General features: G+C 50.5%; 10 protein-coding genes across 14 annotated transcripts in view; 2 read left to right on the top strand and 8 right to left on the bottom strand.

The window, feature by feature from the left end:
- The first annotated feature begins 81 nt into the window (after positions 1–81).
- Positions 82–2,072, top strand: LOC136191721 (uncharacterized). Its single transcript, XM_065980113.1, has 6 exons — positions 82–767; positions 826–1,161; positions 1,213–1,334; positions 1,426–1,621; positions 1,676–1,758; positions 1,818–2,072. Exons 1-6 carry the CDS (start codon positions 155–157, stop codon positions 1,986–1,988), a joined length of 1,521 nt encoding a protein of 506 aa, XP_065836185.1. The 5' UTR covers positions 82–154; the 3' UTR covers positions 1,989–2,072.
- On the bottom strand, positions 1,824–3,753 carry LOC136191728 (uncharacterized). 2 transcript variants are annotated; one of them, XM_065980127.1, is made up of 9 exons: positions 3,684–3,753; positions 3,562–3,629; positions 3,424–3,508; positions 3,274–3,366; positions 3,119–3,222; positions 2,938–3,064; positions 2,695–2,892; positions 2,559–2,640; positions 1,824–2,504 (listed from the first exon to the last, which is right to left on the bottom strand). In XM_065980127.1, exons 2-9 carry the CDS (start codon positions 3,625–3,627, stop codon positions 2,090–2,092), a joined length of 1,170 nt encoding a protein of 389 aa, XP_065836199.1. In that variant the 5' UTR covers positions 3,628–3,629; positions 3,684–3,753; the 3' UTR covers positions 1,824–2,089. The 2 variants fall into 2 exon arrangements, with proteins under 2 accessions (XP_065836199.1, XP_065836198.1); XM_065980126.1 differs by lacking the exon at positions 3,684–3,753 and having other exon boundaries at positions 1,825–2,504; positions 3,562–3,673.
- LOC136191733 (E3 ubiquitin-protein ligase CHIP-like) lies at positions 3,742–5,074 on the bottom strand. Its single transcript, XM_065980132.1, has 9 exons — positions 4,980–5,074; positions 4,728–4,926; positions 4,597–4,673; positions 4,391–4,479; positions 4,282–4,339; positions 4,168–4,224; positions 4,039–4,121; positions 3,955–3,988; positions 3,742–3,907 (listed from the first exon to the last, which is right to left on the bottom strand). Exons 1-9 carry the CDS (start codon positions 5,067–5,069, stop codon positions 3,782–3,784), a joined length of 813 nt encoding a protein of 270 aa, XP_065836204.1. The 5' UTR covers positions 5,070–5,074; the 3' UTR covers positions 3,742–3,781.
- Positions 5,075–5,085: 11 nt separating this feature from the next.
- LOC136191731 (actin, cytoplasmic-like) lies at positions 5,086–6,444 on the bottom strand. Its single transcript, XM_065980129.1, has 2 exons — positions 6,141–6,444; positions 5,086–6,085 (listed from the first exon to the last, which is right to left on the bottom strand). Exons 1-2 carry the CDS (start codon positions 6,393–6,395, stop codon positions 5,210–5,212), a joined length of 1,131 nt encoding a protein of 376 aa, XP_065836201.1. The 5' UTR covers positions 6,396–6,444; the 3' UTR covers positions 5,086–5,209.
- A 397-nt stretch (positions 6,445–6,841) lies between these two features.
- On the bottom strand, positions 6,842–8,186 carry LOC136191730 (actin, cytoplasmic). Its single transcript, XM_065980128.1, has 2 exons — positions 7,869–8,186; positions 6,842–7,800 (listed from the first exon to the last, which is right to left on the bottom strand). The coding sequence occupies exons 1-2, from the start codon at positions 8,121–8,123 to the stop codon at positions 6,925–6,927; spliced, it is 1,131 nt and encodes a 376-aa protein (XP_065836200.1). The 5' UTR covers positions 8,124–8,186; the 3' UTR covers positions 6,842–6,924.
- A 170-nt stretch (positions 8,187–8,356) lies between these two features.
- On the bottom strand, positions 8,357–10,909 carry LOC136191727 (small ribosomal subunit protein mS29-like). Its single transcript, XM_065980125.1, has 12 exons — positions 10,139–10,909; positions 9,988–10,089; positions 9,834–9,936; positions 9,687–9,779; positions 9,403–9,533; positions 9,270–9,350; positions 9,146–9,216; positions 9,015–9,093; positions 8,905–8,961; positions 8,758–8,850; positions 8,596–8,704; positions 8,357–8,547 (listed from the first exon to the last, which is right to left on the bottom strand). Exons 1-12 carry the CDS (start codon positions 10,490–10,492, stop codon positions 8,462–8,464), a joined length of 1,359 nt encoding a protein of 452 aa, XP_065836197.1. The 5' UTR covers positions 10,493–10,909; the 3' UTR covers positions 8,357–8,461.
- A 150-nt stretch (positions 10,910–11,059) lies between these two features.
- Positions 11,060–15,401, bottom strand: LOC136191719 (ribosome-releasing factor 2, mitochondrial-like). Of its 2 annotated transcripts, XM_065980111.1 has the most exons (23): positions 15,138–15,401; positions 14,974–15,083; positions 14,793–14,912; positions 14,713–14,737; positions 14,558–14,655; positions 14,467–14,507; positions 14,160–14,244; positions 14,020–14,108; positions 13,878–13,966; positions 13,740–13,800; positions 13,519–13,683; positions 13,385–13,465; positions 13,018–13,157; positions 12,922–12,964; positions 12,743–12,843; positions 12,579–12,678; positions 12,387–12,516; positions 12,258–12,334; positions 12,061–12,199; positions 11,675–11,848; positions 11,452–11,618; positions 11,261–11,395; positions 11,060–11,214 (listed from the first exon to the last, which is right to left on the bottom strand). In XM_065980111.1, exons 3-23 carry the CDS (start codon positions 14,839–14,841, stop codon positions 11,083–11,085), a joined length of 2,121 nt encoding a protein of 706 aa, XP_065836183.1. In that variant the 5' UTR covers positions 14,842–14,912; positions 14,974–15,083; positions 15,138–15,401; the 3' UTR covers positions 11,060–11,082. The 2 variants fall into 2 exon arrangements, with proteins under 2 accessions (XP_065836183.1, XP_065836181.1); XM_065980109.1 differs by having other exon boundaries at positions 14,793–15,083.
- On the top strand, positions 15,154–21,126 carry LOC136191723 (LIM/homeobox protein lim-7-like). Of its 3 annotated transcripts, none has more exons than XM_065980116.1 (6): positions 15,154–15,381; positions 15,588–15,828; positions 16,714–17,108; positions 17,638–17,906; positions 17,956–18,439; positions 18,497–21,126. In XM_065980116.1, exons 1-6 carry the CDS (start codon positions 15,357–15,359, stop codon positions 18,511–18,513), a joined length of 1,431 nt encoding a protein of 476 aa, XP_065836188.1. In that variant the 5' UTR covers positions 15,154–15,356; the 3' UTR covers positions 18,514–21,126. The 3 variants fall into 3 exon arrangements, with proteins under 3 accessions (XP_065836188.1, XP_065836187.1, XP_065836189.1); XM_065980115.1 differs by having other exon boundaries at positions 16,705–17,108; XM_065980117.1 differs by having other exon boundaries at positions 15,155–15,381; positions 15,470–15,828; positions 16,705–17,108.
- Positions 18,986–24,568, bottom strand: LOC136191715 (S phase cyclin A-associated protein in the endoplasmic reticulum-like). The gene is made up of 26 exons (XM_065980105.1): positions 24,053–24,568; positions 23,799–23,899; positions 23,033–23,733; positions 22,652–22,772; positions 22,480–22,591; positions 22,282–22,422; positions 22,069–22,224; positions 21,948–22,019; positions 21,817–21,875; positions 21,685–21,766; positions 21,519–21,626; positions 21,319–21,459; positions 21,117–21,259; positions 20,996–21,058; positions 20,812–20,944; positions 20,666–20,754; positions 20,363–20,617; positions 20,163–20,309; positions 20,028–20,110; positions 19,819–19,973; positions 19,707–19,768; positions 19,558–19,645; positions 19,424–19,503; positions 19,253–19,364; positions 19,139–19,196; positions 18,986–19,076 (listed from the first exon to the last, which is right to left on the bottom strand). Exons 1-26 carry the CDS (start codon positions 24,527–24,529, stop codon positions 19,003–19,005), a joined length of 3,813 nt encoding a protein of 1,270 aa, XP_065836177.1. The 5' UTR covers positions 24,530–24,568; the 3' UTR covers positions 18,986–19,002.
- Positions 24,569–24,573: 5 nt separating this feature from the next.
- Positions 24,574–24,982, bottom strand: part of LOC136191720 (ubiquilin-4-like) — a gene marked incomplete in the record, with an annotated part of 2,265 nt that continues 1,856 nt past the window's right edge. The window contains 3 exon segments of the mRNA XM_065980112.1: positions 24,574–24,722; positions 24,771–24,896; positions 24,946–24,982. Of these exon segments, the coding sequence (XP_065836184.1) occupies positions 24,658–24,722; positions 24,771–24,896; positions 24,946–24,982 (228 nt within the window).

The raw sequence follows: 24,982 nt of genomic DNA, 5'->3' as shown, positions 1-24,982 counted from the left end.
TTAGCGGTTTTACAGTAGCCAATAATTTTGCCAAAGTTTACCTTGTCTGCTGACTACGCCCTTTTGATCAAGAACGCGCCTTAGTGACATCCGGGACTGAATAAGCGAGCAACGCATAGCAACGGTTATCGTTTACGGCCTTCTACTACCGCAAATGACGACCACCGCTGGCGGTGGCAGTGGCGGCATCCCCTTCAATCGCCTCCCGTACCAACCGAAAGGCCGCGACTTCCTCGCCGCGTCGCACTTTCGCGTGGGCAACGATTCCCGATTTACGACGAGTCCGACGGCAATGCGCAGCACGTTCACAATCGACTATCCGCCGCGCGATCCCCGCCTAAGCCACCGCTCCGCCGTGCCAGCTCCGGAGCCGGCCGATCTCATGCACGCCGACAAGAGAACGCAACAGCGCGGAAACGAAAACAATTCCGAAACGACGACGAGTTTTCGCAAACACGACGTCCACCAACCCAAATTCAAATCGGTGTCCAGTGGATACGAAACGAATTTTAGAATGCACGCCGATCCGTCGATCGTCGGCGCCGGCTTTCGGACGACTCACGACGTCTATTTTCCGTCGCGCGATCTCGCCGCCGCTCGCCAGCCCGTCGACGAGGCGCTGAGCACGATGCGAAGCTACGTGCCGGAAGGCGATAAGGCGAAGGAGAAAACGAATCGGTCCGAGTACGGGCGATCGTTTCGCGGCGAACGGGCCCCGCCGGCGACGCCGTCGCAGAGCTGGTCGACGGGCACAAACGCTATAAGAGGTGAGAGAAGCACGTGTACATGTGCCTATTACTGATTATGCATTTATTTATCTTCTAGGAGATCCGCGATCTTTGAACGGATGGTGCGTCACGACGGCGGCGAAAGCGTACAACGGTTGGGCGTATCCGGACTTTCGTCCGCCGTCGCCTATCCGTCCCGTTCCGCCCATGCACGTCAGCAGCATTCCACAGGGCGATCGTCTCAAAGCCGATCAACCGTCGTCCGTGCAACAAGACTCGTATCGACGTCATGCCAACGGCGAGGCGACCGAGCCTTACGACAAATCGGACGCCGTCGCTCGCGTCGGAGCGACGACATTCCGACTTGGAACGTCGCTGCACGGAGACATGCGAAGCACGACGGGCGAAACGTACTCAGCCCCAAAGGAAGCAGGTGGGAAAGAATAAAGTCCCCATGCATCCTCGTACTATAAAACTCCGACAGGCCGTCAAGCTCAGATTGCACCGTCGTATCGCAATGTGAGCAGTTTTCCTGAAGGAGACGTCGATCCGTCGAGGGTAGCGTCTCGCATCAATAATACGACCACCAAAGCCTTTCACCAACGAGTAATTATTACAGTAGAACCTTATTGATTTAATAAGGTTCTATTGTGATTTCGTTTATAACTAACTAACTAACTCGCTTTTTCTAATTAAGTACGGTTCGGATCATTATCAAGTGCAGCACGTCATCGGCGCCAATTTGCGAACTCATTCAAACGTTCACTTTGGGAAACCGGAGTTCAGCTCATACGGGACGAGTACGGGTAGTACCTATTCGGCACGTCAAACGGGAAATCGTCACGTGGTCAAGGCGTCGCCAACAACTAGCATTCCAATTAATCTCGGATACGGTAAAAAATATGACGCGACGCAGATTTTCGGGCACTACGGGAATATTTTTTTAGAATTTGGTCAATCGACGAGTCGTACGTCATACAGAAATCACGCAAATAGACTGAGATACTCGGATCCAGTCACCGCTGACAACGTAGTCTACTAACGTCTCTTAGGGAAAAACGCGTCTGATTTTTTTCTCTCTGCGCTTAGCTGAGGAGATCTCATTGGAAACCGGAGAAAATCAGCGAGGCTATTTTCTCTACGGAACACACCGATCAATTCACGCCCAAGCCCAATCAAACTCGAGAAAAAATCGACACGTTTCGACTGCAGAGAAGCTCGCTGCCCCTGGGCAGCTCAGGAAGACTGGGAAATAATTAAAAAAACTGCTGCTATTCCAGAGTCGTACGTTAGAGAAGAGCCCGTTAGAATTTATAGAAGAGAAAGATATAGAAATCGCGAGAGATGATGTAGTTTTGGGGTCAAGTGTCGAGCGCGTCTTCCGTCAGCCCTTCCGTCCACGCCGTCAATTCGTCCGCTTCGGCGTCCACGTCCGGCATGGCGACGCGAATTCGATCGTCGGAATCGTCGACTTCTCGTGACGACGACGACGACGACGACGTTTCCGGAGCCGCTATCGTTTCTTCGTCGACTTGAATAGACGGCGTGGGTTTTGTCGTCGTCGTCGTCGTCGTCTCCGTCGCCGGTGGCGGCGTTGTACTCTTATTGTACAATTCGGCTAAGAGTTGCATTCGCTTGTGTCGAAACTGCTTCGGATCTTGAATTCGCGACTCGACGATGCGACGCTGGGCAGCGCGTCTTTTGATCTCCTCCTTATGCGCGGCAGTGCGACTGTCCTGAGGCATCGAAGGACGTCCGTACTTCAATTCCAAATACCTGTATAGAAAGAGAGGATTTATTTACTATTAGTTATTCTTCTACTCAACGTACTGTTCCACTCGTTGCGTGAGTTCCGTGTCACTTCCGTAGTGAGCTGCTCTTAGAGCACGATCCTTCTTCATGAGTGGAAATACTAATATAAGACAGTTTACCAACTCGCATCTATCTATCCTATTTATTTATATACAGATGGCTGGCGCCTTTGGTGATGATACAGACGTGGCCAGACCTTTCCACATAGCGTGATACTCTTCAAAAGAAACCTTGGATACGTGAACAGGTTTTGCGGCGGTGGTGGGCGGCGGTGGCGGCGACAATGATGACCATCCACTCTCAGGCTGAATGGCGGCATCGTCTTCGAGTTCGCTATAGGCCGGAAGACCGGCTGAAGAGAAGACTTTGAGTACTCGTATTGGTTCTTGTTTTATACCTGCAACTCGTTTGCTAGCATAGACGCAGTCGAGAACCATTTGCTTGTACGTGCGCGGCGAGTTTTGGTACGCGTACGCGGCGTGAGGATTGACTGCATTTTCAACGTTGGGATTACTGAGAAGATTCTATGAAGATCGAGAGGGATTAGGGTATCGTAACCTAAGCTAAAACCTCCGTACTTGAATGGCAATCAGAATAGATTGGACTCCGTACAAACGACTTTCGTCCCAGCTATGAGAGTCGTCTAGAAAATCTACGCAAGGTTTTCCTGTATCCATGTCAACTAGAGATTCCGTTATATCATTCAGAAAATTTTTCATCTCCTGGAACTTGCTGTTGGGGTGGAAGGGTATCGTCATGAAAATGACTTGAGGAGGTTTCGCATTGTACTCGTGTGAGAACTTTAGGCGAAGTTGAAACGTTCCTTCTGTAACAAGGAAACTTTCTCTCTAAACGCGATGTTTTTCTGCAATTTTCTCCACACCTTCCCAGTCCGTTCCTTTAGGACCGTTCAGCTGAGCTCGCCACACGTACATATCTGCGTCGGATTCGGGTCCTGCGTCGATTCCCTAAGAACGAGACGATCGGTTTCCTCGAGAGGGATCCCATTTCGTGCACTCACCCAAACGGGATTATCGGTCATATATTCTAAATCGCGTTGTAGTAGAAGGTAGGAACGCGAATGCATTGCTAGCGGAGAAACGTTACTTTGGAAACGTCCTTTTACAGTGACGTTATCCTTACGGTGATGACGTAGACACACAATGTAAATGTGTAGAAAACTACAGTACACCAGTGGAGGTTATTACCGTGTAGTACAGTATCGTTTTTTTAATCGAAAATCAGTAGTCGTCGACCCATCCGTTTTCTTTGATAAAATGATCAACGACCTCTTTCATAGCCAAATTCGGAATAAGCATGTCTTTATGGAGTTTGGTTCTTGTTATTGGATCAAAATGACCGACCCTCTGTATGCAATTGACATCAGAAACAGCTAAAAAATCTCCTTTCTTACCTGTAAATGTTCTTCAATATCTTTTCTTTCATATCTACATAAGCCATGAGGCAAATGCAAGTAGATAGGCGAAGTTTGGCTTACGTTATGCCACTTGGCGTTATGCATGGATCTCTCAACAATTCAAAGCTAATTTTCCCACACAAATAATCGGGAACGTCTCTCTTCTAAAAATAGAACTAGAACAAGAACGTCAACAATTGAAGTGCTAGCCTTTCGTCTCTCATCCACCTGAGCAAATAAGCTATCAAGCTCAGAGCGTCTCTTAGCCTTTACAGATATTGTATAAATTCGATTTGTTTCCATTAACTAATAGCATAAACCTACACCACTTTCTTCCACCTGTAATGCCAGATCTTGATCCGTGCTCGCATCCCTGAGCTGTCTGTAATATCAAAAATTATCTATCAGAATAAAATGATGATGACGATGGCACCTGTTTTTGTCTTCCTCAATCAATTTAGACAGATAAGAATGCAAGTCGATTTCTTGCTGTATTCGTCGTTCATCTATCGCCTGCCATCTCTACACACGATGCTTTTAGCATTGGGGCCCCCAAATAATAGACGTTTCATTCAAACAACGCGGTGTAAGCAGCACAGTCGAAGTTGATCTGCGCGTACCGACGATTTAGGCCTATACCTTTTTCCGGGCGAGTCTCAGCGCCGACGCTATCTCATCGCCGAAATTCATCTTCTTCTCTTTGGCCAGATCGAACGCTACGAAGGAATTAGGTGCTGAAAAAGACGAGCTAGCGTTGCTATTCGACTTGCCTCGTTTCAACGCAGCAATCGACTCGTCGTAGAGATCTTTTTCGAAGAGCGATCGACCGAGAAAGAAGTGCGCCTTCACTTGACCGCTATCCATTTCGATTGCGTGACGACAGTCATTGATAGCGTCGTCGAAGCGCTGTATTCGATAGTAGCAGAGCGCTCGATTAGTGAAGAACGACGGCACGATGGGATTTCGAATCTGGAAGGAGCAGACGATCGATTCGATTTACGCTACGGCTCGCACTAACTTACTATAGCTTTCGTGTAGCAAGAAATCGCTTCTGCATACTGGCCAGCACTGAAGAAGCGATTCCCTTGGTCTTTTAGATCAGAAGCGGACATAGGCACATACGGGAAATAGGAGCGAGTAAACAATGACTTATACGGGAAACGCCAGAGTCAGAGTGAACAGAAAACGCCTGCATTCAAACAAACACAAACACAAACATGTTCAGTCGCTCAGAGAATTTTCAGCGAGTTTCTTAAAAGCATTTCCTATGAACGATGGATGGACCAGATTCATCGTATTCTTGTTTGCTGATCCACATCTGTTGGAACGTCGACAGAGACGCCAAAATCGATCCGCCAATCCAGACGCTGTATTTCCTCTCGGGCGGCGCGATGATCTTGATTTTCATAGTGGGAGGAGCGAGAGCGGTCATCTCCTTCTGCATACGATCAGCGATGCCGGGGAACATGGTGCTTCCACCAGAAAGAACCGTATTAGCGTAGAGATCCTTTCGAATATCGACGTCGCATTTCATGATCGAGTTGTAGCACGTCTCGTGAATGCCGGCCGATTCCATGCCGAGGAATGCGGGTTGGAAGAGCGCCTCGGGGCACCGGAAGCGCTCGTTGCCAATGGTGATCACTTGCCCGTCGGGAAGCTCGTAGCTCTTCTCGATCGACGAACTCGACGAAGCGGTCGTCATTTCTTGTTCGAAATCGAGCGCGACGTAGGCGAGTTTCTCCTTGATGTCGCGCACGATTTCGCGTTCGGCCGTCGTCGTGAACGAATAGCCGCGTTCGGTGAGAATTTTCATCATGTAGTCGGTCAAATCGCGTCCGGCGAGATCGAGACGGAGGATGGCGTGCGGAAGGGCGTAACCCTCGTAGATGGGGACCGTGTGCGAGACGCCGTCGCCGGAATCGAAGACGATACCGGTCGTGCGTCCGGAGGCGTAGAGCGAGAGAACGGCTTGGATGGCGACGTACATCGCGGGCGTGTTGAACGTTTCGAACATGATCTGCGTCATTTTCTCGCGATTCGCTTTCGGATTCAGCGGCGCTTCGGTCAGAAGAACGGGATGCTCTTCGGGCGCGACGCGGAGTTCGTTGTAGAACGTGTGATGCCAGATCTAGGTGGCGGAAGAACGTCGGTTAGAAAACGCGACCGCGTGGGGTCTGGTTTACCTTTTCCATGTCGTCCCAGTTCGTCACGATGCCGTGTTCGATGGGGTATTTGAGCGTGAGGATGCCGCGCTTGCTCTGCGCTTCGTCGCCGACGTAGGAATCCTTCTGTCCCATTCCTACCATGACTCCTTGGTGGCGAGGTCGACCGACAATGGACGGGAAGACGGCGCGTGGCGCATCGTCGCCGGCAAAGCCGGCCTTGCACATGCCGGAGCCGTTGTCCACGACGAGAGCAGCGACGTCTTCGTCACACATGCTTTCAGAAAGATTCGAAAGAACGAACGAAAATTCAACCGGAGGCGAATGCGGTGCGACGTACTAGATCGTCTGTTATAAGAAATGCTTGTGACTCCACCCATGCCGCGATTTTTTCCTTTTTTGGTCAAACTAAGCGAGGAACGTGAAGGGCTTCGTGTGCTCTTCCGGCCAATGAGAGAAGAGGGAGTCGGCGGCGAGTCGCGTCGTCACGCCGCGCCCTACGTCTAAACTGACAAGTGACAACAATCTCATAGTCATACACCCGCCACTAATAATAACACTTCTACCGCAGGCATTTTTTATTGCTGAAAGCGCAGATGCGGTACCGCAGCGACGGACGCCGCTTCCCCGAAAGTCTTTCGCGGTTTATCGAAACGCCATATGCACGCACACCTAACACTACGAGTCTACGACTCGACTCATCGCGGGATCTTAGTAAATGATTTTTTTTCGTGCGCAAACATTTATTGTGAAAGAAACGAATCAAGAACACAAGCTACAAGCAGTTCAGAATAAACTTCCAAGTCTAGAAGCATTTCCTATGAACGATGGATGGACCAGATTCATCGTATTCTTGTTTGCTGATCCACATCTGTTGGAACGTCGACAGAGACGCCAAAATCGATCCGCCGATCCAGACGCTGTATTTCCTCTCGGGCGGCGCGATGATCTTGATTTTCATGGTGGGAGGAGCGAGAGCGGTCATCTCCTTCTGCATACGATCAGCGATGCCGGGGAACATGGTGCTTCCACCAGAGAGAACCGTATTAGCGTAGAGATCCTTTCGAATATCGACGTCGCATTTCATGATGGAATTGTAGCACGTCTCGTGAATACCGGCCGATTCCATGCCGAGGAATGCGGGTTGGAAGAGCGCCTCGGGGCACCGGAAGCGCTCGTTACCGATCGTGATCACTTGCCCGTCAGGAAGCTCGTAGCTCTTCTCGATCGACGAACTCGACGAAGCGGTCGTCATTTCCTGTTCGAAATCGAGCGCGACGTAGGCGAGTTTCTCCTTGATGTCGCGCACGATTTCGCGTTCGGCCGTCGTCGTGAACGAGTAGCCGCGTTCGGTGAGAATTTTCATGAGATAATCGGTTAAGTCGCGTCCGGCGAGATCGAGACGGAGGATGGCGTGCGGAAGGGCGTAACCCTCGTAGATGGGGACCGTGTGCGAGACGCCGTCGCCGGAATCGAAGACGATTCCGGTCGTGCGTCCGGAGGCGTAGAGCGAGAGAACGGCTTGGATGGCGACGTACATCGCGGGCGTGTTGAACGTTTCGAACATGATCTGCGTCATTTTCTCGCGATTCGCTTTCGGATTCAGTGGCGCTTCGGTCAGAAGAACGGGATGCTCTTCGGGCGCGACGCGGAGTTCGTTGTAGAACGTGTGATGCCAGATCTAGATCGCGGAAGAATGTCGGATTGAAAAAAACGCGTGGGGTGTGAGCTCTCGCGACTTCTTTTTACCTTTTCCATGTCGTCCCAGTTCGTCACGATGCCGTGTTCGATGGGGTATTTGAGCGTGAGGATACCGCGCTTGCTCTGCGCTTCGTCGCCGACGTAGGAGTCCTTCTGTCCCATGCCGACCATGACTCCCTGGTGGCGCGGTCGTCCGACGATCGACGGAAAGACGGCGCGTGGCGCGTCGTCGCCAGCAAAGCCGGCTTTGCACATGCCGGAACCGTTGTCCACGACAAGAGCAGCAACGTCTTCGTCACACATTTTCGTTTACAGAGCAAGAGATCGAACTGGACGGGTTTATTCTTTGGGACAGAATGTCTGAGAAAAACGAATGAGCGACCTCAACTCCTCTTTCGACGGAAACGTTCACGCCTCTTTCTGCTCCAAACTTGACCATATATGGTAATACTAAGATCGGGGCGTTGTCTCGCCAGCGCTCATTGGTCCATCGGACCGGCACATGCGTCAGCGGGCGGAGGTGTGTGAGAATTTGCGGTAGACTATAGCGCACGTTAGAACTTGTTTATTGCCGCGAACCCACGCGAACCCTACATACAAGCGAAATCTTCCTCGCGATCGAAGACTTTTACCTTTCAAATTTAGTAAGGATCACAAAGTTTACGCAAAGCTATTGGGTTCTTTTGAGTTAAAAATGCGATTTCTTCCAATTTTTCTTTAGTATACCCTATAACCAAAATAATTACCACGAGAAAATTAATAATGAATATCGTACCTCCAGTCAACCAGTTCTTGCTAGCATAATAATTTATCATGCTAATAATTTCATCTTCGTTGTATCCATCCACTCTGACATTCACATGAGGCGTTATAGCAGCTAATCCCTAGAGAAATTGGCTGGGTTTAGCAAACGCTGATTACCAGTGGAATGTACGACTTCTTTACGCAACAGGGCTCCGGGGCTAAAGCCGAGCTTCTTCTCGTTCAACATTCCGCTTCTTGACAGAGCCATAACTGCACTCCCGCATTTCTTAAAAAAAAGGGCCTCAATCAATCTCTTTCCTTTCTCCTTCCGTATTCATACCATGGCCTTGAGCGCTCGTAGAAAGTGACCACGAACACGGAGGTTCTCCACCGCGATCTACTTCCACAAACAAGAATCTGTATTTGATCAGAACCACAATTAGCCGCAACCTTGTTTCCATCAGGGTCTCTAACAGAGCACAGACCGAAGAACCCATTAAAATCATCAACAGCAAACAGTATGGGACGACTGCAGAAACGCAATAAAGACACAATTCACCAATACACTTATCGACCAGCACTTGTCTTGTAGAGCGACTTCCTTTAGAAGAACCCCAACTGCGTCTGTAGCGTGTACGGGTTTCTGTATCCCCTGTGCGACTCTTATCTAATAGTGGTTTAGAACTATAGATAGACCTCAATTACCTGATCAATAACACTCCCTAAGGGATCGCCCACGTGCGTGACGTCTTTTTTACCCCAAGTGTACTTGCTACACGTGGTCATCTAAAAAGAATCTCAGTCACTAATCAACACCGCCGTGGGACAAACTCCTGACGTCATTTAAAAGATGACTGTTCATCGTTCGAAAAGTTTTTAGCCACGTGACAGACTCGTCTGGCTGATCATATTGAGTGGGGTTATGATAGGAATGTCGAACTGGTTTAGAGCTGTGAACCAGTTGTAAGGCTGCAAAATCGAGACACTTGTATGTATAAGCTTGAGACGAGAATGCATTCATTTGATCTCCACTACTGTATATATATCTGAGAGAAGATCAAATGAAAGAATTCCCAGCCTATACGTAAAATCTTCTAATACATATAGAACTGCGTAATTTACCAGAGGGGAGGTGCACTATAAGCCATCCCGCTTTGAAACCGAAGTGCATCACATGAGCCAGCGTCAATGATTTTCCACAGCCATCGGGACCATCTCAGAAGAACAAACGCTCATTTATAAAAATCGACAATTTTTCTTCTCTCATACTTATGAGAAAGCGATGAACTTCATTTTTCGTATCTTGTAACTTTTTTATGATTTTCATTGCCGGCCTTCGAATCAATAGTCCAGCTTGGCCAAAATTTTCAACCTTCGATGATCAAGTTTGAAAATTGAATGAAAATAGTACATCTAAATTCACTTCTGTTCTGTAGCTTCGGGGAAGACCGTGGCTCAGAAGTGCTTTATACTCCGTGCTTGGAATTTGATACAGAAAACTTAGATCTGACGTAGAGTGATTCAGCTGAAAACAGTCTGTTCGATACGTTTCGGGGAGCATTTGTCTTGCTAACAGGGTCGCTTTCTTTCGTCAGGTAGGGTCGTTTCCACGGTAGATCGGCGCCGTCGTCGGATTTCTCGGCTTCGACAGACGTGCAAAGGGTTTGCACAATCGATCGATTAGCTGCTAGTCTTCGAAGTCGCAACGATAAAGACATTGGGGGGATGTAGTCAACAAAACGCGCAGCAGTGTACGGGTTTTCCAAAGCCCAGGATTTGATACTCAAAATGGCACAGAAAAGGTCTCTCGACGACATTCGAGCTCTGATAACGGACCATCCCGACTTTCCCAAGCCAGGCGTTCTATTCCGAGACATATTTCCCGTCCTACGCGACGCAAACGCATTCCAGAGCCTCATCGACATCATGTTCGAACGACTGAAGCAGAACTGCTCGGGAAAGCGAATCGACGTCGTCGTAGGTCTCGACGCACGCGGATTCCTATTCGGGCCGCTTCTCGCGTTGAAATTCGGCGCGGCGTTCGTTCCCGTGCGCAAGGCGGGAAAACTCCCGGGCGCGGTGACGCGACGCACGTACGAAAAGGAATACGGCTCGGACAGCTTCGAATTGCAAGTGGATTCCGTGCAATCGGGTCAGAACGTGGTCGTAGTCGACGATCTCATAGCAACGGGCGGTACCATGTCGGCCACGTGTTCTCTCATTGAAGCGATCGGCGCCAACGTCGTTCAGTGTATTGTCGTCATTGAACTTGCCGAGCTCGGGGGAAGAAAGAAAATTGAAGCTCCTCTCGATTCGTTATTTGTTTACTAAAAAACACGGGGGCAGGGAAATTAGACTGTCATTTTTTGTACTTTTTTTATTAATCACTAATAAAATGCACACGTGGCCACTTTCCCATCTCTCCTGCGCGTTTCAGAGACCTTCACGCTAAAAGCACCATAGATTTGCCAAATTTATAACTTGTATGCCTCCTGTAAAGGTTGACAGCTCAGCTTTATTAATACACGAAGCTTTTGAGTTCCTTGAGCGTTCGTTCTTGCATGTGGGGAGCTACAAGTGCATACGAATTGAATTCCATAGTGAACGTTGCAGTTCCGTGAGTAAGTTTGCGTATTTCCTTGGCATAGCCCTACAAAATACTGCAACCACATGTAATCTTCTCGGAGTTTGCTTACTCGTAAACGCGCTAGCGGTGCTGTAGCCAATACAACGCGAAAGTCTTGCCTAGTTTGAACTTCTTCCACAATGCCACTTCTCAACGAAGAAAGATCTGACAAAACGGCGCTCAAATGCTCCTCTGGAGTGGATATCTAGGAGAGAAAATAGATCAGTCATTCCACACGTCTGCCTCAATTTTCAGTTGTACTTGGAGATGCATTCGCGGCTCTAGCAGAGCTGGCCCTGCAGCACTGAGAGCCTTCAGCGCACATTCATTTGCGCATCTGGCGACGGCAGACAAAGAGGCGGAAGGACTTGTAGTGAGAGATAAGAGTGCGACTTCAACGTCCACGACAGGACAAGCGACAAGGGGTCCTCAAAATTATGAATTCAGTCTCGCGATAAAGGGCGGGGAAAAGTAAGCGTGCTACCTCTGCTACAGGCTGAAATGATACCACTCCTCACTGCCTCTATAATCTCTGCGTCTCGCGTCTTTGCGCATTCGTTTGTAACCGTTTCCACAGGGCCGCGACCGGTCGCGGAGCTCAGTCTCAAGGTGATATCTACTTCGTTCAACTGTCCCCCAATGGACAGCGAGCGATTCGCTATAACGAAGAAAATGACCTCAGAGCAAGTTGGGATTAGTAAAATTTTAACGCCCGTGCATTATAGTATTGGTAAGTCCCACAGTCTGCAGATCGAAGACAGAGACCTATATTGGCAAGGAACCACACTGTCCCATGCACCTAGAACTTGTTCTAAGAGTAAAGGCCCCAGGAGAGAACTAAAAACAGGAGACTAATCTGACGTTTATGACCTGTTTCCGTAGCAGTTGAGGTGATCGTTTCCCTGTAAGCAATTTGAAGAGGACCAAGCGACGCGGCGACTCCGAAGTCCTTCCGAATCCGGTCCTCGACGATTTCAAGATGCAATTCGCCCATGCCTTTCAGTATTGTCTAAAAGCATGCGGATGCGTAAAGGAGACGAACCAGACGGAGAAAACGCCACCCCCACCCGTCCGCTTTCCGGATCGCTGACCACCCTCAAACTCGGATCTTCCCGCGCTAGACACGTCAAAGCATGGTCCAAATCTGACACACAGTCTCAAAGCAGACAACCGAACCACAGCCCACCCGTAAGGACCTTTCTGTAAGGATGCCGAATCCGGCTCTATGGTGCAATAGAAAACCGGATCGGGAACGCTGAGTCCAGCTAAGGCTTCTCTGGATTTTTTGTGTCCGGCTAACGATACCAGAGTGTCCCCCGTAACGGTCTGTCAACAACCGATCAGACCACTATAACCAAACCGTTCTCCAAGCTCTCTAACGTACGTACCTCTTTAAAACCAACAGCAACTCCGATATTACCCGGAAGCAACTCCTTTATTTCTCGCTGCTCATTCGCAAATATTTCGATGAGACGAGTCGCCTTTTCCCTGCGGCGGGAGGGAAAAGCGAGAAGGTACACAAACACGCCTTTCGTATCATCGACTCGTCTACCGGCGTTCTCTGTTGACGTTATAAAGCGCGGTGTGCGGCCGCAGGCGGCCCGAATAGAGCCGAAGAAACACGAGCGGACCCCTTTGCTTATCATGCAAAACCTAATAGGCGACTCCATTCAAATCGTGGCCCCGGGGACCCGCCCGCCCGCCCGCCCGCGCGGCGGCACCGCGTCGTGCCTTGAATGCAAGTGCGCGCGGCTCCTCAGCATATTCATTAGCCCTAATAAGCCCGGGGGTAAAGTAAGAGAAGACGCGCGCACGCGCACGGTGTACGATTCGTCGGCGGGCGGCGGCGGCAAAAAGTCGACGACCGAATCCAGTACGGCGTCGATGCCGACTCCCTTGAGCGCCGAGCCGCACACGATCGGCACGACGGCGCCGGCGCAAGTCGCTCGCGCAATTCCGGCGCGAATCTGAAAGACAAACGTCGGCGTTCGAGGGGGGCCTCAAGCGAAATCAAAAGTCAACAGAGGGGTTCGCGAAATAGACGAACGTAAATACGGGGCCAATTTATTAATAGCTACACTCCAGGACGGAGGGGGCCCCCGCGAATGAATGAATATTCGTATGAATGAATGAATGAATGGGAAGAGATCGTATGAATGAAACAGCGGGTTGTACAATAGCCTTGCATCCTCACCTCATCGGCGGCGATGCTATCGAATGCTAAAGTGAGCCGCTCAACGAGACATTCCATGGTCTTCTCATCAGCGTCAGCTAACTGCACAAATTCTCGTCATTTTTTTATAAAAAATCTTTCGTTATGTGTCGTGCCTTTTCAATGAGAGCTCGTCTCGCTGTCTGCGCTCGTTCTCGTAGCGACGACGCGTCGTCGCTTAGGGCAGCCCACTCGCTCATTTTCCCGCCATGCCAACGACGCGCGCGCATCGTTAGCAGATCAAGTACGCCCTCGAAATTTCGCCCAGAACCGATTGCAAGCTGGAAAGAGAAAAAATCCGTACTCCGCTTTCTTTTTTCAAAGTCATCCTTTTGACCTGCGTAACCAAGGGATCCGCTCCTAATTTGCTTTGAATAGCTTCAACACAATAATCAAAGCTAACAAAACCGACTAACTTCCGAGAAAGAGAGAGAGAGAGGAGAAGGCTGCAGCCTTCCCCCCGTGCTAAACTTACTTTGCCCCAGGCCTATCCATCTTATTAATGAAGCATATTTTTGGCAGTCGATATGCATCTGATTGTTTCCACACGGATAAGGTCTGCGCCTGCGTCAGTGCGTGAATCCCCCCCTCCCTTCCCCTGTATCGCCTCCCCCCACCTCCACTCCAGCCACGCCGTCTAATATGGCTACGACTCCGTCGAGAACGCGTAAGGATCGCTCCACTTCGATCGTGAAATCGACGTGTCCTATCACAAAGTCCTATTAGGTCATTGAAGTTGAACGAGTTCACGAAGCACCGGGAGTGTCAATTAGATTGATTCGGTGGCCTTTCCATTGAAAGGTAACCGCCGCTGACGTGACCGTTATGCCTCGCGTACGCTCCTGTATCAAGTCAGAAACCCGCTAAAGAATGGACGCGGAGAGGGAAGCCCCGTTCGCTAACGCCCGAAATTGGACACAATGCAATAGCTCCCACAGGATTTTCTAAATTTAGGAGATGGAAGCGAGTATTTGGCAGGGGTTACTAAGGGGGGGGGGGGGGGGATGGAAAATCGGACATCGCGTGCGCATTATCCGGTGTTCTGACTGAGTTTTTTGTCTCACCTGGTCCATGTAGTCGGTTACAGTCGTTCCCGCGTCTACGTCTGCGGAATTGTGTATGTTGCGTAGTGATTCGCTGACCTCTTCGTTCTACCTCCCATTCGACGAGTCGCTTTGGCTAGATAGAGCATTCGTTCGGTCGTTGTCGTTTTTCCGGCGTCGACGTGTGCTATTATGCCAATGTTTCGAATTCTGGAGCGTTATCGGAAAACGATAATGTTCCTATCGCTTCTATTCTCGTTCTCTTGCCTTTTCATTGCCTCGTTTGTGAGACCTCAGTTCACAGGATTATGCATGGGGAAATAAAAACGATTTTCCATATGACTCACTCGTAGTGTAGGCTCGCGAAACCCGTCGAACACGACGAAAGCGAAACATTTTCTCCGTCGTTTATATAAATGGACGCGTGCGTTAGTCGAGAGGGAGCAAACTCCGCGTATTTTTCTACTCTAAAGAGACAGTTTATCGCAGACTTCCGGGCATTCTTTCCGGCTTCTTGTGCGTTCTTACGATGTCCACTTCCTCGTTCGCTTTGCTAAAGTTGCAACCAAAAAACGACATTGCCCATCGCACGTGCGGAGTAGCTACAGGTGTGACAAGTAGGCGTGACAGAATCGCCACTATAAACACCTTGTCGGCTTGTTTTGCTACGCGAGTTGGACTACTTCACATACCGGACTCAATCACTGTCGTCATTATCACCCGAGCGGGTGTTAGAGCGCTGCAGGGTTCACCGCCAGACTGAACCTTATTTGTTTGCAGTGGTCGTACAGTCCCGATCGGTAAACAGATAGCCACCTGGTGTTACGTTGGGCTGCGAGAACTCCACCTCCCCCAAGAGTCGACGGGGGTCGCGCTTGCTGTCGCGTGTCGTCCTGCTTCCGATCTTCCTGATGACGCACTATGGATACCTCGAAGGTAAGCAAAAAGGGAAGTGGCTCTCTTCTCGTTTCGCGTCGCAAACCACCCTCCCCCCCAACCACACTCTTCCTGCTGCATTTCACAGTTTTGAATACTTTGTTACCGAGAAGACCACAATTTGCAACAATTAGATGCACATTTGAATAATCAAGTACCCTACTGTGATTTGCCCCTTCTTACCAGTCGGGCTTTCTCGTCCTCAGGGTGCGTCATGAAGCAGGCAGCGGCCGCCGTTGCTACCCCAGCAGCAGCGGCGGCAGCGGCAGCGACTACGTGCGCCGGCTGTCGTCGACCCATTCGCGATCAGTACATTTTTCGCGTGTTGCCTGATCTCGAGTGGCACGCCGACTGCCTGCGCTGCTGCGAATGTCAAGCGTATCTCGACGAAACGTGCACGTGCTTCGTTCGACACGGTCGCGTCTATTGCAAGTCGGACTATCTGAGGTACGAGCGCTCTATCCCTCTCTCGCTCGCGCGCACGCGTTCCTCGGCTTTCTTTGTCTCTCTCCTCCGCTTCCTTTGGCCTACGTGCACGCACTATTCGCCTTTATGCATAGACATCCTCGGGCGACAACTCTGCCCACGCTCTAGCGCGTGTTCGGCGGATGTTCGCCCTCGACGCACATTGTCTCCGTAAAGCGTACGTAGACGTAGCGTATCGACGTTTGCTAGCCAGCTGGCTGGCCTTCGTTCGAGTCTCCCTACGCCCCCCCTCGTTCATCGCATGTTGCGATAAGGATGTTATCATTGCGCGTATACCAGTCCTTCCGATCAGCTGCGCTTGTCATCTTAGAGGAGATCAAGGGGCGGCGCACGATCGACCTACCCCAGCGAATAGGGTCGAAAACGCCGGCGGTCTTGCGCCGCCGGAGAGAGACGTACATCCGTCCTCGGGGACCTATTTAGTCGAATTTAAAAACTCGATATCGTCGCGTGTTAGGACTACGCAATTATGTCGTTTAGTAATGCGATTTTCCTCTCTCCTTCCACACCGATCAGAGCGGATAGTCCCGCTTCTGTTTTCGCACCCCTATCTAATTCGAATGGAACTCATCGTATCTAAAGCGTGCGGCGTGTGGAAGCGCTGCAGCGCTGCGGACAACATTCCACAAAAGCCTTAGGCCAACCTTTACCTTATTAGGGAGCGTGCACGGACTTCCGTGCGGCTGACTTGGTGTGTTGTTTCTCGCTTGTCGCGAGCAGTGTTAAGTTCGAATTTTCTAAATAGTCGACGTTCCGACCCTTTCGAGTCAGTCGTTCTTCGTCCGAGCCAGCGGAGGAAACGTCCCCGATTCGCTCCTTCTTTTCCCTTTGACATAGGATGTTTAGTTGCGGCGGCGGCGGAGGCGGCGGCGTCAGTGCCGCTAGGTGCGCCAAGTGCACGGGCGGATTCGGCACAACCGAGTACGTAACCAAAGTCGCCGGTCGAATCTATCACGTGAACTGTTTCGCCTGCTCGCTATGCGATCGGCGACTCGTCACCGGTGAGAAATTCTATCTGTCGCCGTCGACGAACGAACCTATTTGCGACGACGATCACGTCGCGGTAGCGACGACGTCGAGCCAAGCCTCGTCGCCGAGCGGCATCGGCGGTGACATGAACATCGCCGACGACGAGAAAGACAACAATAAGAGTCCGGCGTCGACATCAGGCAGTAGCAGTGCACAGGCGAACAGCGTCAAGGAATCGTCGTCGTCGACGTTTTCCCAACCGACCAAAACTAGTGAGTTTAGTCAGGTTTGGCTTCTGATGGTTTTACGCACCCACTCAGGATCGTACTGTATGCTTCCTTCCGTGTTCGCGTCTGTTTGTTGGTGACCGCGTTGCTTCCTCCCTCCCCCTCCTCCCCGTTCCTTCAGTCTGCTCTCTACCTGTCTCTCCCCTCCCCCTCCCAGACTGACGTCAGGGCTTTTGCCTCCGGGAAGCAGTTTCTAAGTATTCGAGAACAGATGCACGCGTGCCGCTCCCTCCCCGCGTTTCCAAGTGCGCGTTCTCCGCCCACGACGGCGACCGGCGGTGCGAGTGATTCCGTCGTTCGTCTTCTAGTAGCATTAAGTAACTAGCTATTGTGCCACCTAATCCCTATGAATAGCAAGATTATGTTATGAAGAAGCCCAGGTGGGCAGCACTACTTAATTCTGTATTAATAAGGGACCCAATTGTATTAGGCCGGGATGAAGGGCGACAGCAGGCCGTAGAGCAACAGCCCTCTCTCCTACTCCCCCCTATACGTTTTTGCTCGTCTGTTGCAGGGAAATCGAAGAAGGGAAGCGATAAGCCGACGCGTGTACGAACCGTCTTGACCGAAAAGCAATTGCACACACTTCGAACATGCTACGCGGCTAATCCGCGACCGGACGCGCTCATGAAGGAACAATTGTGCGAGATGACGGGACTCAGCCCGAGGGTCATCCGCGTATGGTTCCAGAACAAGCGTTGCAAAGACAAAAAGAAGTCCCTCATGGTCGGCGGCGGAGGCGGCGGAAACAGCAGGATGCAGGACTCTCCGCCCCTGGGCCAGGTTTAGAATACCGTTAGACTAATAAAAGAAACCAACTTCGCATGTCTAGATCCTGCAGCCTGCTATGACTAAAGAGCCGGGTCCGCCGCCGCCACTGCCACCGCCTTCTTTTCCCCAGGCGGAAAGCAATTCTATGCCACCGCTACCGGGTTTACCTAACATACCGAGCTCACCAGGGCTGACGGCGGTAGCATGTCAAAGTCCCACCGTACCGATGCCGCCGACTCCGACGTTGCCGCCGCAGCGGCAGTATCAACACATGGCGACTATAGAACAAGAGCTGCACCAGTCGCCTCATACACCAACAACGCCGGCCAGTTGTCACTATGCTGGCTATCCACCCATGCCGTCACCTCTAGCGACGCCGCCGGCCGCCGGCTATTTTGCCATGCCTTCGCCGACGGTGACGATGCCGCCGTCGCCACATCCGTACCTGACTCAGCAGCAGTCGTCATGGGCACAGTTTGCCTCGCGTGCGACAACGACGACGACGGCTCACCCGCGCGCCGCCTATTCAGGGGAGATTTATCGAGGTTAGATATTCGATTGACTGGAAATTTAGAGTTGTCACCGTTCTGATTTTTTTCTAGATCATCCCATCTTTTGACGATTTTTCAAGCTCCGATGATCGCTCTTTGTTTTACCCCTTCCCGGTCCCCTTCCTATTATGCGCACCGTTTCTACTATTACCTTTTTGCGGAATGAAATCAGGCGTACAGCTGACCGACATCTTCTCCCTCGCCTGCCACCATTGATGAATTCTGCGCAAGTAATCAGTGCCGCCACATTGATACCTCCCCTCTACAGCATTTTTACAATGACCCTCTTTTGGGGCGATGATAATAATGCTCGAAATTTAGAAACAGAAATATTGTTACTACTATTCATTCTTACTACTATTATACCGACATCTAACTTAATGACTTTAAAAGAGGATTTATTATGATCAAGTCGTTCGCTTGAGAAACTCTCTACCTTTTACTTTTGAAACTCAATAGCAATAAAACTTTGAACAAAACTTTCAAATAAAGTCACGTGTAAGCGTGCATACATCGGATTATCTTTATCTCTCCCCCCCCCCCCCCTCACTCACGAATCACGATGACGACGACCGAAAGAACTCGGCGGCTTGACGCCAACGGTCAGATGGAAAGCGAACGGCTAGTTCGTCTGAGACGATATAAAAAAATCTCAGCACCAGATGTCAAGTGTTTTCTTAGAGACTCGCTCACTTGCATTGAAAGACGCCGCCGAGTCAATATCGGCTCGCGACGGATTCGGTTCCCGCTCCTGAAAACAACAGCTGAACGAAGGGCGCGGAGGAATTTGTTTACGGTTCGCTGTACTTCTATGAAGGTCGACAAAAGAATACAGTTCATTTCCTGTTCTAGAATAGCCTTGTTCGGCGGAGAGTCGCAGGCGGCGGCAATCAGCGACGGGAAGAGAACGGAAGTGAGCCTGCAAGAGATCTCACGTACACGAGGGAAAAAATGGGACGAGCTTCTTTCTATGCGCACCGCGGGTCGCTGAAATATCCGAAAGGCAAGGTGCAGAGTAGCTGAAGAAGAGTGGGACTTCGACCCGATTGTAAGAACGCCTCAAAGAAACGAATTTCATTAAAGGAAACGACAGGTACTATAGTGATCGGTACTTGATTGGCCGGGTTTAGGACGGCGAAATAGCCAATGATTTCGATGATTTCGTGCAAAAGAGCTGTGCAATTATGGTGTGAGCAGTACCTTCGATAGAATACGCAAGGAATGAGAAATCCTACGGAGGCACGACAAGCACGCCACGCACCAAAGAACGTATCCGGCGACGAGACGGAATTCGGACCAAATTCCGTCGGCGCTCAGGCACGACTGACAAAACGAATCGGCGAAAGAAAGAACGCAGACTTTCTCATCGTTACCTGAACCATTTTGAGATTGAATCGAGCGGCGCTGTTGATCAATTGTATCGCCAGCGTGGCCAATCGAATAATCGACGGTTTCATTTCGACGGGAACGGTGCCGTAGCGAGGCGATCCGGCGTGCAGAAGAAGCGCGTAGAGAAGCGACGGAATGCCTTGACGGTAGAAGCGAAGTAAACGACCCAAAACGGCCCAGCGAATTTATTTACCGAGAAGCTCGGTGACCTTCAATGCTTCGGCCAATTGAGTGGGATCCTGAACGGCGGCGGAACTCTTCCCAAAAGGCCCGTTCCTGCGAGAACGTTTGAAGCGCGGGGAAGATTCGGAAAGACGACAATTTTTACTTGTCGCACGCAAGATCGACGACGCGAACGAGAAACGCGAGCGACATTTCGGTGAGACGTTCGACGTCGAGTCGATCGCCCAACGGAGCTTGAACTCTATTGAGCACGCCGTGGAGCCCGTCGACGACGCCACAGCAAACCACGTAACTGAATCGCGAAAAATGACGGGAAAGAAAAAGGAAAAAGAACGAGACTCTCACCTGACGAAATCGACTCGGCTTTGATCGACGTCGCCTGCCGATCGATCCAAGTTTTCCAATACGACGACGAGAAATTTCATGAGACTCGCCGCGACGCCGCCGTCGTCGTCGCCGCGACGAGTGACGACACGTTCTAGTCGAGGCGAGAGGATCTCGACGACGGAGCCGACTTTGTTGCTCAAGAAGACGTAGAGCGAATTGGCGGACGATCGTCGACAGGCGAGAGACAGAACGAGACAAAGCGCACAGAGAGTTCTAGAAAGAGTAGTTATATAGGCCCGTACGCATATATACGTGTACTACTTTTTGTGCTCGTCGAGAAGTATAAGTGCTCTCGCTATCGTCGGAAAACCGCCGTAGTTGCGAAACGACGCCTGATCTCCGCTAGTCGACTGTTTCTCAAAAGAGTAAATAAGTTCGCGTGTCTCGTGGCACGTCCACGCTCTCACCGTCGACGAGTCCAAACAACGCCGCAAGACGCTGAGAGGCTTGTCGAGCGTCGAGGCGACGATTTGCGACGACAATTTCTTGTCGACGGAGCCCTGCAAAATCCGACCGATCTCCTTAATGGACTTCTGAATCCTGATCGAAAAGAAATCCACTCTTGCCTACCAGGTGGACTCATCTAATTACTTCGTTCTGTTAGGCGAATCGGAGCTCGCAAGCGTCGTCGGATTCCCTTCGTAGTTTCTCGCTCTGCGTTTGCAACGCAGTCGTCTCGCTTTTTCTTTTATTATTTTTTTGAATGCCGTACCTCGCATTCATGCGCTGTCGCACCTTCTTCGCTCGTTTCTTCATCGACTTCAATCGTTCCGGATCTTTGAGCGATTCCAATTCCATGACGGCGGTCAGATGTCGCGTTCTCTTGACGAGTTTTTCGTGATTCGGAAGATCGGCCTGCCGGAAAAAAAACATGCACGACCATATAGTTATCCGATCCCCCCTTTCTCTCCCACGTCGGCAAGTGCCGTCGCCGCCGCCGCTGTCACCGCCGCCGGCGTTCCACCACCGCCTCCGGCGGCGGCTCTGCCGCCGAACGTCGGCGAAGCGTATCGTCGGAAAAGATTGGCAGGAAGAGACGCAGACAATTCCGGCGTCTGAGATCAAATAAGGTTTCAATGTGTATATAAATATTTAAAAGAAAAGGCAAACGCACAGCTGTGCGAGACTCGTCGCCGAACGACGATTCGATTTCGTCGGCCGAACAGTGCCGCGAGTGGACCCCGCCCTTCCGATGGTCATAGTTCTTCAGTCGACGCGAGTGCTTTGGGAGAAGGAAAGGGATTCATCGCGAGTCTTTCTCACCGTACGCGTGTCTCTACTTTGGCTTGAATTTTTCTTTCTAGTTCTTCTACGGACAACTGCTGTGCTAAGGCCAACGCCTCTCGTCGTCTCTCCCTTTCTCTTTGAGGGGCACGGGTTTTATTATCTCGTTGATCGACCTTTTTTCTTACCTAGCCTTCTCTTTCAAAGTCTCTTCCTTTTCGAGTCGACTCTGCTCCAATTTGGCTTGCTATAGACGAAAACAAACACCAGTAGTAGATCTGGCGTCCCGCCACATAAAAACAAATAATCTTTCTCGCACCTGTTCCCGTTTTTTTTGATTCACCTCTTTGAGTCGCGCCAATCGTTCGGCCTCCAGTTGACGTCGTCTTTCCTATGCATGATGTGGTTCGTTTTACTCTTTCCCCTTTTCGCTCTCTCACCTGAGCTGCTTCCTCTTTGGCTAGCTGCTCTTCGCGCTTTCGCTGTCTCTCCTCCTCGATGTTCTGCAGTCGCGCTTCGTGACCCTGCGTCTTTTCCTCGTACTCCATCTTCCTGTTCTGCGCTTCGAGAGTGTTGATGAACGATATTTCGCTGACCTTTCGACGTAGCGTAACTCCCCTTGAACCGAGCCCCCCGCCCAATGTCTCTCGTACCTTAATCTCCTCTTCCTGAGCTTTTCGAACAATCTCCTGAAGTTTTGACGATCTCAGCTGCTCCGCTTTCAATTGTTTCAGCTCCTGACTCGCTTTCAATTGCCGAAGCTGTTCGTCCTTCGAATCGCGAACCTCTCGAAGCTGAAAATCCCCCCTCATCGCAACATAAATCTTCCACAAAGCGACACGGAGAAGAACCTTCTTAAATTGCCTCCTAATTTTCTCCGCTTTCTGTTCTTGAATCTGTTCTCTTTGCAACTGGGCTTTCGCTTGTTTCTCCTCTAAGAGTTCCTTCGTTTTGCTCGCACTTCTGCAGTATTCCTCACTCTAAACCCCCCCCTATCGCACCGTCTATGGGAGACTATCATACCTCTTTCTTGAAGGCGACGACAGTTTCTGGTGAAGATGAACGACGCGGCCGGGCGAGCGCATTTCGGGCGGCGATTCACATCGATCAGCCCACGAGTTTGCCTCTCGAAACGCCGCTTCTCCTGCAAAGAACGTCAGAATAAAAAAACTCGAGCCGTACAAAACGGTTAGGTTTCCACTAATTCTAGGCCCAAAATAACTACTAGCCCACCATTAGGAACTACTTTGCATCAATTAGGTCATAGCAGTGCATAGAGTGGGCGAGGGTTCAATCACTTCGCGGTAGCGTGTCTTATAGAACTACTACCACATGATCTCTAATTGAGCGTACAGGTGGAAACTGTATAGAGAAAAAGAGTGCGATCCGGGGCGGACTACTTGCCTTTATATGTAGTCAGTATATCTGACCAGCCGTCCCGACTATGAGTTGAGGATACCATTGCACTAGTAGCTGTTTCCTTCTGTTCTTCTCCTAAACTCGTCTCTTCGGGATCCGACGAAGGCAAAGGCATCCTCAATTCATCGTCGTCGTCATCGCTCGTAGAAGAGGGAGACGCGAGGGAAGAAGAGAGATCGTCCATGGAGAGCAGAAGCGCGGGCGACGCTTCTCTCGCCGGCAAAAGCTCGCTTGTCGCTTCTGGAACGATGGTAGTAGGGGTCACGGCCTTAGCCGGAAAATCTACGCCATCCAATCGTCTTCTCGCTCCCTTTCGACACTTCACAGTCTGCCACTCATCCACTTCGGAATTATCGCCAATGACTCGCTCTTTCGTCTCTACTATTCCTTGAGTGACGGAAGTGGTCTGATCGTCGACTGGCGGCGTTTCCTCTTTTCTTTCTTCTTTTACTGGCGCTTCCTTGTCTGCCTCTTTTCTTTTTTCCTTTTCCTTGACGACAGAAGCGACGGGCTCTCCGTCATCTTCTTGCATCAGAACCGAAGTTTTCTTCGGCTTAAACAAATCGGCCCATCGTCGTTGACTCGGACTATGAGTCGTGTTTGCCACTGCCTTTCCTTTCGGCGACGGCGTCATCGTTTTCGCCGGCGACGCTCGTTTTCTCACTTCCCAAGCTAAAGACGTGGGTCTAAAGAGCCAAGAGGAGACGTATCGAGTGCAAAAACTCAAAAAAATAAGTGCTATTGTAATCACTTGCTACTATCGTCTGCCTTTTCAAACGCCTCGTGAAGACGAATTCGTTCGATCAGCGCCTGAAAATCTCGCCGACACAAATCCAAAGTCATAATAACTTCCTACAGACGTTAAACGTCAACGTTCAATATATAAAAATTCAAATTAACTAAACAGTGTAATTATTATTATTCAAAAAAATTAGACCCACTTGAAAATTCAAAATTTAATAACCAAAAATTCAAAAAAAACCTTTACAGTACTCGGGCACCTACCTCGCACTCGACGACACTCTCGTCCATTTCGCACGTCTCGTAAATTCCATCGACGGCGCGATGAAGCGTATCAAACAAATAGGACCAACAGAGCGCCTTCACGTCTTTCTTCGTCGGTTTTACTCGACGATCGTGCCCTTCGACGATCGCGCGTCGCTTTCCGCGCGTCGTTTTCGCCGCCGCCGCCGCCGCCGCCGGTCCTTCGTACGATTTCTCGTACGCTACGTCGTCTTTATTCGTCTCGACGACGGGAACCGACCACGTGACGAGGTTACGAGCCGTTTTGCCTTCGGTTAGGACCTTTCGTCGAACCGTGTCGGGACTGCGAGGCGATTCGACGAGCATTAGGCGTCGCGACGGGCGACTGCGCGCGCCTGAAATCGCGTGGGGAGGATCGTCCAGCGGCGAATTGACGCTCGATCGATTCGACGACGAGGAGTGCTTCGATGAGGACGTTCCGCGACGAAACGATGCCATCTTTTTTTCTCTCACAGAGCGCGCACGCTTGAAATCAAGACCGATTAGCGCACGTTAATAATTCTCGAACGATTGACTTTGTAGGTTTTTACCGAGCGCGATTAAATTAGATGCACATCGTGAGATAGTTATAACCTATCCTGAAGCAGAAACTGGACAGCCTTATTTACATCTCCCTCGCAGACAATGAGAGCTGCAAGAGTCATTATAACGGATATATCAAAACAAACAAAACGCTCACCTTGAATATTGGCCGCTCTGTCCACAAAACCCATACCCATCAGCTGTTCCAACTGTTGCCTATATCGTTCCTCAATCAAAGGAACAGAAACCTGTGGAGCTGGTGGTTGTCCAGGAGCAGGGGCAGCTAAACACAAGTCCCTAATACAGCTCCTAAACTAATTCTTAAAACTAACCAGATGTTCCTGGGGCTGGTGCTGCAGCACCATCACC

Source organism: Oscarella lobularis, chromosome 10 (assembly GCF_947507565.1).
Source record: "Oscarella lobularis chromosome 10, ooOscLobu1.1, whole genome shotgun sequence".
In the NCBI taxonomy this organism is placed as follows: Eukaryota; Metazoa; Porifera; class Homoscleromorpha; order Homosclerophorida; family Oscarellidae; genus Oscarella; species Oscarella lobularis.
Note: the sequence above shows the minus strand (reverse complement) of the source record. Positions and strands in the feature narration are given on the sequence as shown.